The sequence below is a fragment of the Macaca fascicularis genome, chromosome 6 (assembly GCF_037993035.2).
Source record: "Macaca fascicularis isolate 582-1 chromosome 6, T2T-MFA8v1.1".
Taxonomy (NCBI): domain Eukaryota; kingdom Metazoa; phylum Chordata; class Mammalia; order Primates; family Cercopithecidae; genus Macaca; species Macaca fascicularis.
Genome location: NC_088380.1, coordinates 60731593 through 60746951, shown reverse-complemented (window position 1 = coordinate 60746951; position 15359 = coordinate 60731593). Strand labels below are relative to the sequence as shown.

General features: G+C 37.1%; 1 protein-coding gene across 2 annotated transcripts in view; it reads right to left on the bottom strand.

Annotated features, from left to right (window-relative positions):
* The window catches only part of MTREX (Mtr4 exosome RNA helicase), a 126356-nt gene that overhangs the window by 110178 nt on the left and 819 nt on the right, over positions 1-15359 (bottom strand). For both annotated transcript variants that reach the window (XM_005556905.5, XM_045393716.3), the window contains exons 2-3: positions 1877-2014; positions 140-206 (exon numbers count right to left, since the gene is read on the bottom strand). In XM_005556905.5, the coding sequence (XP_005556962.1) occupies positions 140-206; positions 1877-2014 (205 nt within the window). The remainder of the gene's footprint in view (positions 1-139; positions 207-1876; positions 2015-15359) is intronic.

Genomic DNA, 15359 nt, shown 5'->3' with positions numbered 1-15359 from the left:
CTTCCACTAGGTACCCCATGGAAACTATTTATTGTTTCCAAGGCCCTCAAGGCTAAACTGTCTGCTGATCATCATACTAGATAGTCCAAAGAAAAATCCCATTTATAACACTAACCTTCTGTATGTTGTTTGTGCTTACCTCATGTGTACACCCTTCAACAGTTTCAACTGATTGTACCTTGACTCTGGGCATCAGGTCTGCCAAACTTAAAAAAAATATTGTTTAAAGTTACACAAAAATAAATTACTTTTCTATAATTTGATAATAAGCCTCACATCGCATTGTTAAGGAAAATGACAATGTCCAATCATCAGTATTCCACACAGGAAAAACTTTGGCTATTAAGAATACATAGAAATGTTTTCACATTATGCAAATACACCCTGAAAATTAAAAATGACCAGTTAACATCCTTTATTACAGATACAGAACATAATGCCAAGGATTATTCAAATAATTATGTCAGCTTAGTTTTAATAACTCTTTTGAATAAAAAGTACCTCTACCAAGCACTGTCACCACTTCAAAACATAAGCTGGTTATAAACCATTGCACAATAGAAAGTATAAAATAAACTAGCCCAATTCATTTGTTGCTATTATTTATAGAGGTGTTCCTGGCCAGGCACAGTGGCTCACACCTGTTATCCCAACACTTTGGGAGGCTGAAGTGGGTGGATTACTTGAGCCCAGGAGTTCAAGACCAGCCTGGGCAATACGGCAAAACCTCACTACAAAAAACTCAAAAATTAGCACATGTGGTGGCACACACCTGTAGTCCCAGCTACTCAAGAGGTTGAGGCAGGAGAATCACTTGACCCTGGGGAGGTTTAGACTGCAGTGAGCTATGATCACACCACTGCACTCCAGCCTGGGTGACAGAGTGAGACAATGCCTCAAAAAAAAAAAAAAAGTTCCTTATTCTCATCAAAATCCTACATTATGCTCATCTGTTTAGACTCTGAAAAGGCAAAACTGAATAAACTGAAGAAAAATAGATGTATTTCTGTGCTAGATTCATTATCTTACTGTACTTCTGAGATTTAAGTCAATACTACTACTTTGGACAAACTCAAAAGTTACAAACAAGTAACAATGACTTTAAACTACAAAATATTATTTTGTAACTTATTATAGTAGCCTGGGAAAACGAAGCATCTTAAATATTCCAGTGACACATCTATCACCATTTATAGGAGATAATTTTACTAACTATAACGAACGTTAACTGGTTTAAAAAAAAAAAAACACTACAGAAATTGTAAACTCTTCATGGTAGTGCCAAGTTCGAATATGGCACATTAGAAGGGAAAAGCAAAGTTGTAAGATCATTACCACAATAGGAAACAGGTCAGCCAAGGGTACTGGCATCAACATTTAGAAAGTTCCAGCTTCCAACATCAGATAAATACCAGCAATTCCAGCCACAGATGACCATAGCAGGAGTCTTGAGATGCACAGCCACTTTACATGCAACAATGAAAATCTAATTCCCTCTAATGTTCCTTCCCACTTATTCCTTCTACTGAGTTAGCTTTATTTTTTTCTTTTATTCCACTCTTCCAGTTATCCTCTTCCTGAGGCATTAACACATAAAGAAAATGTATTTCTTTAAAAAAAAAAAATCAGGTGTTAAGATTTTTTTCTCAAAACTGGATTCTAAAGTATTAAAAGATGAGTATTTTCTATATTGCTTTCCAATTCCCCAAACTTCAGTAAGTGTTCTATATTTACATGCCTGTATAAAAATAGAAAGAGTACCTTCATTTCTTGAACACAGGCATATATCTAAGTAGCAACATGGAAACAAGTTTTAAAATCTCATGCAACCACCTGAATTATGAGTTATTAACATTTAGGACTTTGGAAATATTACCTTAAGTCTTCAGTTATTGACTCTTCTATCCTGGGCTTCTTTCCAAAAACGGGTTCATCTGTACCTTCGAAATCTACATCCCTCTTATTTTTTCCATTATTAGTTGATTCTGATTGTAATTTACCATCAAAACGTTTCCTGAAAAGTAAATAGTTTGGAATGAATTCTGCGATATCCACTTTTACTTTAAAGGCAACATGATAAAATACTGCTCTACACCACTAACAGAAAGTCATGTTTTAAATAGATGAATATTACAAAAAACAACTGGCTAAAGCCCAGAATACCTTAACCTAGTAAAACTGAATACTACCGCATTTGTATTTCATTTTTCTTTGAAGGTTTAAAATTATTTTAAAATTCACATTAACATAACTATTAAATATATTTTCTTTAAAACTGTAAAGTAAAACACCATTAGACATTAACATGAGTTACTTTAACAAACATTTAATGCTTTCTCTAAAGCCATGATACTACTATTTGGAAGAAAATGTTTTTCTGTGATTAGATTTGCTGGTTAAAAGTAATGACAATAAATGATGTTTGGAGCCAGGCACGGTGGCTCATACCTGTAATCCAACCACTTTGGGAGGCTAAGATGGGTGATCACTTGAGGTCAGGGGTCAGAGATCAGCCTGAACAACGTGGCAAAACCCCATCTCTACTAAAAATACAAAAATGAGCTGGGTATGATGGCGCACGCCTGTAGTCCCAGCTACTCGAGAGGCTGAGACAGGAGAACTGCTTGAACCCAGGAGGCAGAGGCTGCAATAAGCTGAGATCGTGCCACCGCACTCCACCCTGGGAGACAGAGCGAGACTGTCTCAAAAAAATAAATAAAGGTTTGGTACACTGAATATCCATAGGGGAATTCAATCTGACCTTTACTTCATCATACACAAAAATCAATTCCATGTGAATTTTAGATCTAACTGTGAAAAGGCAAAAACAACAAAGAATCCAGAAGATAAAATGAGAAAATTATCTTCCGGACTTCTTAACCAGGACAGAAAATAAGGGGTGAGGACTATAAATCAATTATTAAAAGATAACCCAGTTAAACAATGAGCAAAGGGCTTAGCGGGCACTTTAGAAAAGAGGGTATTCAAATGGGCAACAAGCACATGAAAAGGAGCTCAACATCATTACTTATGACAGAATTGTAAATTAAATAATATTACGTCAGTGACTCAAACGTTTTGGTTCCAGAATCCTTTCTCAGTCTTAAAAGTTATGAGAAACTCTAATGAATTTTGTTTATGTGGTTATATCTATTGATATTTGCAATATTAGATATTAAAACTAAAAAATTTTTAAATACTTATTAATTTACTTTAAAATGGCAATAGTAAAACCACTACATATTAACATGAGTAACATTTTTGGTAAAAAAATAACTATTTTGTAAAAAAATTTTAATGAGAATGGCATAGTTTTTATATTTATATATTTCTCATGTCTGGCTTAACAGAAACAGCAGGACTCTCACCTGTTTCTGTATTCAACTTGTTAAGACACATTGTTTTGGTCAAAGCATATGAAGAAAAATCTAGCCTTATACAGATATGTAACTAAAAAAGGACAGGATATTTTAATAGACTTTTTGGAAAATTGTGAATTTGCCCCTCTTATCCCATAACAAAACAGTCACACTCTGAGAACTGCTACTCCATTTACAGTCATGAATTGTGCAAACAATTTTGAGCCAAAGCCAAACATAAAAATATATTTTGCATTATTCCACTTACATAACAGTCCCAAACAAAAAAAATGAACACATGTTGTTTTCAGGATAGTTATTTTTCTAAGAGGCACAGAGGGGTTTCTGTAATATTCTGTTTTTTTGCACAGAATGGTGGCTGCATGGATGTGTTCATATACTCTAGAAATCCATCCCATAATCTGCACACTTTTATGTTCTATTTAAAGAATTTTTAGGCCGGGCGCGGCGGCTCACACCTGTAATCCCTGCACTTTGGGAGGCCGAGGCTGGTGGATTACAAGGTCAGCAGATAGAGACCATCCTGGCTAACACGGTGAAACCCTGTCTCCACTAAAAATACAAAAAATTAGCCGGGTGTGGTGGTGGGTGCCGGTAGTCCCAGTTACTCGGGAGGCTGAGGCAGGAGAATGGCGTGAACCCGGGAGGTGCAGCCTGCAGTAAGCCGAGATCGCGCCACTGCACTCCAGCCTGGGCGACAGAACAAGATTCGTCTCAAAAAAAAAAAAAAAAAAGATTTTTTAATATAGGGTAACACAATAATACCGATTCATATGCTTGAACAACCTTTCCATAATGAAGTTCATTCTTTGATACTTAGCAAAACCTAAAATTTATAATTTCTGTCACCCCCAATTTTGCGAAAAAGCTATTCATTCTAGTCCCATTTTTGTTGCTACTTATGCGAACCTCTTCTGGACAGGCCATCAACATCCTTGGGCCTCAGTAAAATAAGACATTTGGACAATAACTAAGATCCTTTCTAAGGGTAACATTCTATTATTCTATCTCTGAGTAAGCAACAACTAAGCCACTGTATTTAAAACACTCTATCAGGAGCTGGTTCAAGTCTATAAAACAAAGAAACATGAAAGTTCCCAAACCTTTGAGAAACTGAAATTCATGGTAGAACACTCCTAGTCAGAAGTGCTATATTACTCTTTAATATTGCATGTCAGACTTTTAGGACTCCAGTTATTTATTTCTCTTATAACTTGCTATGTATGTCACATGTGGAACTTGCACACAAACACAGAAGTTATCCAGGAAGGCTGGAAATGAAGTGTTGCAGATAACTGGCTTACATTTTAAGGATAAGGTTTTAATTTACTGAAACCATCTGAGAATGTTATTCTTCTTAGTTCATAAGGGTAGCATGCTCTATATAAAGCACAAGAAAGAGCACCAAATTGGTCATTAAACCCAAACAACAAATTTGGCCAACATCTAATTATAACTTATTGGCGAACAAACCCAAACTGGGATAACTAGCCTGTAATCACAGAGGATAAAAATCAATCTCTAACCTATAGAGGAATTTGGCAACACCTAGCAACACATTCTAAAATGTTAAGGTCATGAAATTCAAAGACTAGTATATACTACATGAGACAAAAAAGACATGACAACCAAATCACTTAATTCTATATAGAATTATTTTCTTATAAAGGACATTAAAGCAATTGGCAAAATCTGGATAAGTCTGCAGATTAGGTAACAGTACTGTATCAATATACAATTTCCTAATTTTGATAACTATAAACTGAACTGTGGTTACATAAAAGAATGCTCTCATCTTCGGAAAACACACACTAAGCAACTTAGGAATTTAGAGGTAAATGGGCAACATATCTGCAACTTACTCTAAACAGTTCAGAAAAAAGCATATATCCACAAACATACACATACACATATGCATGTATGGGAAGGAAAAGGAAGAGAGGATAAAGTAAATGTGGTAAAATGTTAAAATTTAGAATATTTGAGTGAAGGTGTACAAGAATTTTGGTGCCATTCTTATATATTTTCTCTAAGTCTGAAATTATGTCAAATAAGAAGTTTTTTTTTTTAAGTACTCACACTGTTAAGTGTGCACTGTTAAGTGTTAATAATAGTTAAGCAGTGACCGTTGTGCATAACCATTGTGTCTCGCCTAGAGAAGAACATGTGCCAAGCAGAAGTATTTGGTCTTTTTAAACTTTTATTTTAGGTTTGGGGGTACATGTGAAGGTTTGCTACGCAGTTAAACACATCATGGAGGTTTGCTGTACATATTATTTCATCACCTAGGTATTAAGGCCAGTGTCCAAGAGTTATGTTTTCTGCTCCTCTCCCTCCTTCCAACCCCCTACAAAGTAGACCCCAGTGTCTGTTGTTTCTTTCTTTGTGTTCATAAGTTATCTTTTAGCTCCCATTTATAAGCAAGAACATGTGGTATTTGGTTTTCTGTTCCTGCATTAGTTTGCTAAGGACGATCTTATTCTTTTTCATGGCTACATAACATTTCACAGTGTATATGTACCACATTTTCTTTATTCAATCTGTCATTGATGGGCATTTGGGTTGATTCCATGTCTTTGATATTGTGAATGGTGCTGCAATGAACATTCACATGCATGTGTCTTTATGGCAGAATGCTTTATATTCCACTGGGTATATACCCAGTAATGGGATTGCTGGGTCTAACGGTGTATCTGTTTTTAGCTCTTTGATGAATTGCCTTACTGCTTTCCACAACGGTTAAACTGATTTACACTCCCACCAACGGTTTTAAGCGATCCCTTTTCTCAGCAACCTTGACAGCATCTCTTATTTTTTTAGTTCTTAGTAATAGCCATTCTGACTGGTGTTAGATGGTATCTCATTGCGGTTTTGATTTGCAATTCTCTAATGATCAGTGATATTGAGTTTTTTTACGTTTGTTGGCCCCATGTATGTCTTCTTTCGAGAAATGTCTGTTTGTGTCCTTTGTCCACGTTTTAATAGGATTGTTTTTCTCCTGTAAATTTAAGCTCCTTATAAATGCTGCATATTAGACCTTTGTCAACGGTATAGTTTGCAAAAATTTTCTCCCATTCTGTGGGTTGTCTGTTTACTCTGTTGATAGTTTCTTTTGCTGTATGGAAGCTCTTTAAGTTTAATTAGAGCCCACTTGTCAATTTTTACTTTTGTTGCGATGGCTTTTAGGCTGGGCACGGTGGCTCAAGCCTGTAATCCCAGCACTTTGGGAGGCCGAGACGGGCGGATCACGAGGTCAGGAGATCGAGACCATCCTGGCTAACACGGTGAAACCCTGTCTCTACTAAAAAATACAAAAAACTAGCCGGGCGAGGTGGTGGGCGCCTGTAGTCCCAGCTACTCGGGAGGCTGAGGCAGGAGAATGGCGTAAACCCGGGAGGTGGAGCTTGCAGTGAGCTGAGATCCGGCCACTGCACTCCAGCCTGGGCGACAGAGTGAGACTCCGTCTCAAAAAAAAAGTTTAATTAGATCCCACTTGTCAATTTTTGCTTTTGTTGCGATGGCTTTTGGTATCTTCGTCATCAGATCTTTGCCCGTTCCTAGGTCCAGGATGATACTGCCTAGGTTGTCTTCCAGGGATTTTGTAGTTTTGGATTTTACATCTGTCTTTAATCCATCTTGAGTTGATTTTTGTACATGGTATAAAGAAGGAGTCCACCTTCAATTTTCCGCATATGGCTAGCCAGTCATCCCAGCACCATTTACTGAATAGCGAGTTTTTTTTCCCATTGCTTCGTTTTGTTAGCTTTGTCAAAGATCAGATGGTTGTAGATATGTGGCCTTATTTCTGGCTCTCTATTCTGTTCCATTGCTCAATGTGCTTGTTTTGTACCAGTATCATGCTGTTTGGTTACTGTAGCCTTGTAGTATAGTTTGAAGTAGGGTAACGTGATGCCTTCAGCTTTGTTCTTTTTGCTTAGGACTGCCTTGGCTATTTTTGGTTCCATATAAATTCTAAAATAGGTTTTTCTAGTTCTGTGAAAAATGTCATTGGTAGTCTGATAGGAATAGTATTGAATCTGTACATTGCTTTGGGCACTACAGCCATTTCCATGATACTGATTCTTCCTATTCATGAGCATGGGGTGTTTTTCTATTTGTTTGTGTCTTCTCTGATTTCTTTGAACAGTATTTTGTAATTCTCATTGCATATATCTTTCACCTCCCTGGTTAGCTGTATTTCTAGGGTGTGTGTGTGTGGGAGCGGGGAAGGTCTGTGGCAACTGTGAATGAGATTGCCTTTCTGATCTGGCTCTCGGTCTGGCTATTGTTGATGTATAAGAATACTAATCATTTTTGCACACTAATTTTTGTATCCTGCAGCTCTGCTGAAGTTGTCAGCTGAAAAGTGAGTGTCTGGGCCCAGACTATGGGGTTTCCTACATATAGAATCATGTTGTCTACAGATAGTTTGACTTTCTCTTTTCCTATTTGGATGCCCTTTCTTTCTTTCTTTTGCCTGACTGCTCTGGCTAGGACTTCCAATACTATGCTGAATAGAAGTGGTGAGAGAGGGTAGCCTTGTCTTGTGCCAGTTTTCAAGGGGAATGCTTCCAGCTTTCACCTGTGCACTATAATGTTGGTTGTGGATTTGTCAGAGATGGCTCTATTATATTGAGGTATGTTCCTTCAATACCTAGGTTACTGAGTTTTTAACATGGAGGGGTGTTGAATTTTATCGAAGGCCTTTTCTGCATCTACTGTGGTTTTTTGTCTTTAGTCTCTGTTCATGTGATGAATCACATTTATTGATATTTGTATGTTGAACCAATCTTGCATTCTCGGGATGAAGCCTACTTGACCATGGTGGATTAGCTTTTTGATGTGCTGCTGGATTTGGTTTGCAAGTATTCTGCTGAGGATTTTTGCATTGATGTTCATCAAGGATAGTGGCCTGAAGTTTTCCGTTGTTGTGTCTCTGCCCGTTGTTGATATCAACATGATGCTGGCCTCATAGAGTAAGTTGGGGAGGAGTCTTTCCTCCTCAATTTTTATGAATAATATCTGTAGGAATGCTACCAGCGTTTCTTTGTACATCTGGTAGAATTCTGCTGTGAATCCATCAGGTCCTGGGCTTTTTTTGGTGGGTAGGCTATTTATTACTGATCGAACTTTGGAGCTCACTACTGGTCTGTTTAGGGAATCAATTTCTTCCTGACTCAGTCTTGGGAGGGTGTATGTGTCTAAGAATTTATCCACCTCTTGTAGGTTTTCTAGTTTGTATGTGTAGAGGTGTTCATAATAGTTTCTGATGGTTATTTCTGTGAAGTCAGTAGTAACATTTCTGTTGTAACTTCTAACTGTGTTTATTTGATTTCTGCCGAGATAGGAAACAATGATGTAAGTGTTCCATAGGTTTTTTTTTTTTAAGTTGGGTCCTGGCTGTATTATCCACGGTGGCCCCAGCCTCCCTAGTAGCTGGGACTACAGGCATGAGCCACTGCCCCCAGCTCCACAGTCTTGTACTTCTCTGTACAATTATACACAATCATAAATACAGACTATTTTAAAATGCTAGTGTACAACAACAACCTTCTTAGTTGATGAAAACTGTATGAAGTACACATATACTCAGAAATAGTTCTATTCTGAGAGCTACAAAGAAGTTAAACTGATAGTAATCCCCAATGGGTTAACTATTGCTCTATGCCACAATGGAATATGTGTTTTTTCTGTGGTTGTTGCCTCTGTCCCCCCAAAAATTTATAGAATAAAAATAATTACAAATATTTGTCAAAGTGATTTTAGACTGTCTGGGCAACCTGTTTAACACTATGAAAAGCACTGGTTTAAAATGGATCAGATGCACATGTAAAAAACAAAACCATACAAGGATTTGAAGAAAACATGACAAAAAATCCAAGAGCAACAAGAATGACAAATGTGACTATATTAAAATTTTTCTGAATGACAAAACACTGGGGAAAATATTGCAATTTACGTTAGAGGAATAATATCCCTAGTCTATAAAGAAGTCCTAAAAATTAAGAAGGACCAACTATTCACTTTTTTCAAGATAAAAAAAAGGTATGAACAATTCTCAAATAAAATCAAATAGCCTCTGAACTTATGATGCTTTGCTTCATTCATACAAAAAGAAATATAAATTAACACGAATTGAAATACATTTAATCATCTATCTCATTGACAAAAAGCCAAGTTCAATACACTGTGTGAAAAAGGCCATAAAATACTCTCCCACATTACTGTTTGTATCAACTTTTTATTGCTGCTGTAACAAATTACCATACACCCAGTGGCTTAAAACGGGCCCTCAACCCCTAGGCAGTCCATAGCCTGTTAGGAAAGCAGGCTGCATAGCAGGAGGTGAGCAGCGGGTGAGTGAACATTACTGCCTGAGCTCTGCCTCCAGTCAGATCAGCAGCAGCATTAGATTCTCATGGGAGCACAAACCCTACTGTGAACTGTACATGTGAAGAATCTAGGTTGTGCACTCTTTATTAGAATCTAATGCCTGATGATCTGAGGTGGAAGACTTTCATCCCGAAACCATCCCCCTACCCCTGGTCTGTGGAAAAATTATCTTCCATGAAACCAGCCCCTGGTGCTGAAAAGGTTGGGGACGGTTGGCTTAAAATAGGACAAATTTACTGTTTTATAGTTCAGTAAGAAAGAAGTGCAATATAGGTTTTATAAGACCAAAATTAGGGTACTGTGTTGGCAGGGCTGTGTTCTTACCTGAAGGCTCTGGGAGAAAATCCATTTCCTTGCCACTTCCACTTCTAGAGATCACCCACATTTTCTGGCTTATGACCCCGTTCCTCCACCTTTAAAGTCAGCCAGAGCCCCTCTATTGTTGCTGTCTTTCTGGTTCTCTCCCTTCAGCTTCCTTCTTTCACTTTAAGAATCTTTGTTATCACTTTGGTCCCACCTGGATAATCCAGAATTCTCTCTCCACCTCAAGGTCAACTGATTAGCAGCATGAACTCCATCTGCAACTTTCTCCTTTGCCAAGTAACCTAACAATTTCAAATGTTCTAGGGATTGGGACATGAACATCACTGGGGGACTGTCATTGCTACCACACTGTTGAAAACACAAAATGGTGTATCTCCTGTGGAGAGGAATTTGGCTGCACCTAGCAAAAATGCCTACTTAGTTACTCTCTTTGACCTAGTAATTCCACTTCTAAGAATCTATTCCAAAGATAAAACAGCAAACAACAACAACATGAAACAGACTTGTACAAAACAGACATTGTTGCATCATTTGTAACAGCAAAAGACTGAAAATAATACCATGTCCATTCAGAGAACATTGATTGAAGGATTGCAACTATGCAGCTGTTTAAAAAAAAAAAAAAAGCTCTCTACATATTGATATAGGATGATCTCTTGGTCAAAATATCAAGTAAAAAAAGATGAACAGTTTTTAATGCTACCTTTTGCACAAGTAGTGAGAAATGAAGAAAACTGATAGACAAACATGTACATGCAATTCAGTATTTTCAAAAACAAATGAGACAAAGCAAAAACTAAAGGGGAGGGAGGAAATGGAAGAAGGGGCAAGGATGGAAGCAAGAATGTACTGTTTTAAACTTTGATTTTGGAACTATAAAATCTTTTACATAGTTTCTTAAAAAATAAATTTTTAGCAATTCTTAAAAACTGTAAATACACTGAAACAAATGAACACAATAAATATCAAATTAGTGGCATAAACATTTAGAGAAAAGAACTACTACAGAGTATTTTCACTGTTACCATGATATATTCTGAGGGCAAAAAGAACCACAACTGCATTCAGTATCTTATTAATAGTAAAATTATTTTTAAACTATTATAAGTATATATAAGAAAATGTTTATGTAATTGTCAGCAGGAATGAGGATTTTCTTTTCTTTTTTTTTTTTAAACATGTCTCTTTCTGTTACCCAGAAAAGAGTGCAGTGTCAAGATCACAGCTCCCTGCAGCCCCAACCTCCCAGGGCTAAAGCGATCCTCCCACCTCAGCCTCCTGACTAGGAGGGACTACAGATGCACGCCACAAGACCCAGCTAAATTTTTTTTTTTTTTGTAGAGACAGGGTTTTACCATGTTGCCCAAGCTGTTTCTGAACTCCCAGGCTCAGGCGATTCACCGGCCTCAGCCTCAGAAAGTGCTGGAATTACAGGCATGAGCCATGTGCCTGGCCTAGGAATGAGGATTTTTAACAGAAACCAGAAATGATACATTTATAAAATTCCAAAAAGTTAAATAAAAACCCTGTGATATTAATTGTATTGGAAATGTCAGTATGAATTCTATTTTTTTATAACAAAGATTCCCTAGTTCTTTGTACTGTAAAAACCTAAAAGCAATGAAATCCAGTAGCATTGTGTACCCTAAGCACAAAATAACACTTCTCATTACAAGAAACTAGAGACTCCTTAGAGATATGGCTGATTCCAAGTTTGGCACTGAAAGTGTAGTGTGAGTCCAGAAAATCCAGAAAGCACATAAGCTATCAAAGACTGATGATGTATTGTCAAATAGACACAAGAGCCAACCTAAAGAGTCCTCACTGATCAAAACATTGGAAATCCAAGTTTCAAAAAACGTAACGGAAACAACTCAAATGTCCAGTAACAGAGGTATAAACAAATATGTTATATGTGTAAAACAGAATAATATTCAGCAATAAAAACAAACTATTGATATACACCACATGACTGAATCTCAGAAGCACTATGTTGAGTAAAAGAAGCCATGTTTGGAATACATAATGTATTTAAATAAAATTCTAGAAAATATAAGTTCTAGATAGGTGGCGATAGGGATGTATTAAAAAGGGGCACAAAAAAACTCCTGAGGGTGATGGAAATGTTTATCTTGATTGTGGTGGTTTACTGCACTTCAACTATACCCCAATAAGATTAAAAAAAAAAAAAAAGAAGAAGAAGAAATAAGTGCAAAGGAGTAAATATATAAAAATCCACTCATTCACCAAGAAACTAAACATAATCATACACCCATGTTGGTCACCACTGAAACTTCCTTAGGGCACAACTTATTTCCTTAAAAATTGTGAAACGATCAAGCATTTATCCTGCCTTTTATGAACTGTATTTCAAGGTAAACAAACAGCTGATGAGACAATGCCTTTTTAAATAGGTGAATTCCAGGCAATAAATGCAGAGAGAAATGATAAAAACAGAAAATCGCCACTGTGCAAGTACTAGTGAAGTAATGAACCTAGGCAATTATCACTAGGTGCTAAAGCCATCATGTGAAAGGTGGATGAGGGATCAGGTGACACTATTTTCACCAACTTGTCAATCTTAGAACAGTAGACTATTCAGACATTATGATGTAATGAAATAGGAAATAAATTGAACCTGAATCTACTCAAGCCACTAGATCAGAGCAGTCTAGTATATATACATACATATACAAGCTACAAGCTGCATATGTAATTTAAAATTTTCTAATACCCACATCTAAAAAGGTAAAAAGAAACTATTGAAATAAATTTTAATATCTTTCATTGAACCCAATATATGCAAAATATTATCATTTCAATTACAACTAAATTAAAATTAAGGAGATATTTTACAATTTTCGTAACAACTTTTCCAATTCTGGTGTGCATTTTACACTCCCTGGACATCTCAATTCTGACAAGTCATATTTGAAGTGCTCAACAGCTATGTGAGGATAGTGGCTATTACGTCACAAAATGTAGCTCTAGGGATGAGGACAGTTTACAGAAAATACTTGAGGATACAGGAGCAAGTTAAATGACAGTTTAAGAAAACAAATCCAGGATGTGGGAAACTCCACAGGATAGATGACCTGGTTTCTCCCCTCACTCATCCCTCCAAAATAGAAATCAATAGCAGAAGGAAAAAAGAGGCAGGCTGTTGTAGCATAAAATACTTAAGGGCTATAACAATAAAAACAGTGTAGGGTTTTGTCTGAATCCTGATTCAAATATCAGTAATCAAAAAAACACCCAGGAGACAACTGGGGACATCTCACTGCAGATTCAGTATTCAATGATATTAAGGAATTATTGTTAGTTTTGTTGGATGACATAAATACTGAAATATTTAGGGAGAAAAAAACAACTTCCATTTGATTAAAAAAAAGATGTAGGAATAGACTGACCATGACTTGATATTGGTGAAGCTGAGTTATGGGTACATGAAGCTCTTCATACTATTTTATATACAATATACATAGTTTTATAATTCTCATAAAGTTATTTTTAAAAGTACTCACTGGCTGTGCACAGTGGCTCACACTTGTAATCCCAACACTTTGAGAGGCCAAGGTGGGAGCACTGCTTGAGGCCAGGAGTTTGAAACCAGCCTGGGCAACACAGTGAGACACCCGTCTCTACAAAACATTTTAAAAATTAGCAGGACATGGTGGTGTGCACCTGTACTCCTGGCTATTCAAGAGGCTGAGCCGGGAGGAATGCTTGAGGCCAAGAGTTCTAGATTACTGTAAGCTGCTAAGCACCAGTGCACTCCAGCCTGGATGAGAAAATGAGACCCCCATCTCTAAAAGATAAAGAAATAATTTTTTAAAAAAGCATCCACTTGGTCTAGAATACTAAACAAAGGGCAAGTTCCTCTGAAGTTCCATGATTTGCCCTCCTATGTTACACAGATCACATGAGAATCACACTATGCATGTTAGTATGGTCACTGCAATCAAGCAAATAGGATTTTTTCTTTTCCTTTTTTGAGATGGAGTCTCGCTCTGTTGCCCAGGTTGGAGCGCAGTGGCACAATCTTGGCTCACTGCAACCTTCACTTCCCAGGTTCAAGCGATTCTCCTGCCTCAGCCTCCTGAGTAGCTGGGATTACAGGCGCCTGCCACCAGGTCTGGCTAAATTTTGTATTTTTAGTAGAGGCAGGGTTTCGCCATTTTGGCCAAGCTGGTCTCGAACTCCTGACCTCCGGTGATCTGCCCACCTCGGCCTCCCAAAGTGGGTAGAGGCATGAGCCACCGTGCCCGGCCAGGATTTTTTTTCTCACAAATACCTAGAAGACCTTGCTACAAGTGTTAGTAGTAAACAAAACCCTTTAAGCTACCAATGTTCTTCTGTTGTTTTCTTATTTCCCTTCTCTAATATTCATTTCCTAATGCAATTAAATGTAAATTAGATTTTTATTTCCTCTTTTCATTTTGGAAGGTTGTTAAACAGCTTACCCCAACTACGATGCAAATCAAACTCATTTTACCCTAGCAAATTTGAGGTAAAGTATATACTAACATGGTAAATTACATATGTATTGTCTTCATAACATCATAGTTGCCCATTCAAACACTCTAGCAACTATTACTTCCTGTCTCGAAAAAAATAAAAATAATTGGTCTTCCTTTCTTATTTTCTCTGAAAAGCCTCCCCAAACTCTCCCAATCCAACTTAATGCGAGTAGACTATTTTTCCACTTTGTTCCACTCACTTATGTGACATTTCACACTCCTGATAGAATTTTCTGTTATGCCTCTAATCTCTCATTTAGGCTATGTACCCTCTCCAGACGTTCTGTGTTGTGTCACTTACTTTCCCACAGGGATCTCCGCCTCAAGGAGACCAATTCAAATGATATTCAAATATATACCTCCAGTCCTGGTCACTCTCCAAAACTCTATTAAAACTACCCAGTGGACATTTTCCTATGGATATACTAGCATCCCTTCACACTGTCTTAAGCTAAATTAATTTTATCGCTATATCAAAACTTCTGAACGTCCCCCTTTTTTTCACCCTGCAATGCAAATTAAACATCTTTTGACTTCCTTTCCCTTGTTCTTTTCTCGTACCTATTCTCTTTCCCTCCACCGAAAATTCCTTGAGAGCAAAATCATGTCTAATTTAATTTCAAGCATCTATTGGGTATCTGGCCCCACTATGCCAAGAGTATATTTTGTTGATTGATAATTAATCACCTTACTTTGTTTAAGTAATAGCTTTTCCTTGTTCTACTATAAACAGATCTGTACA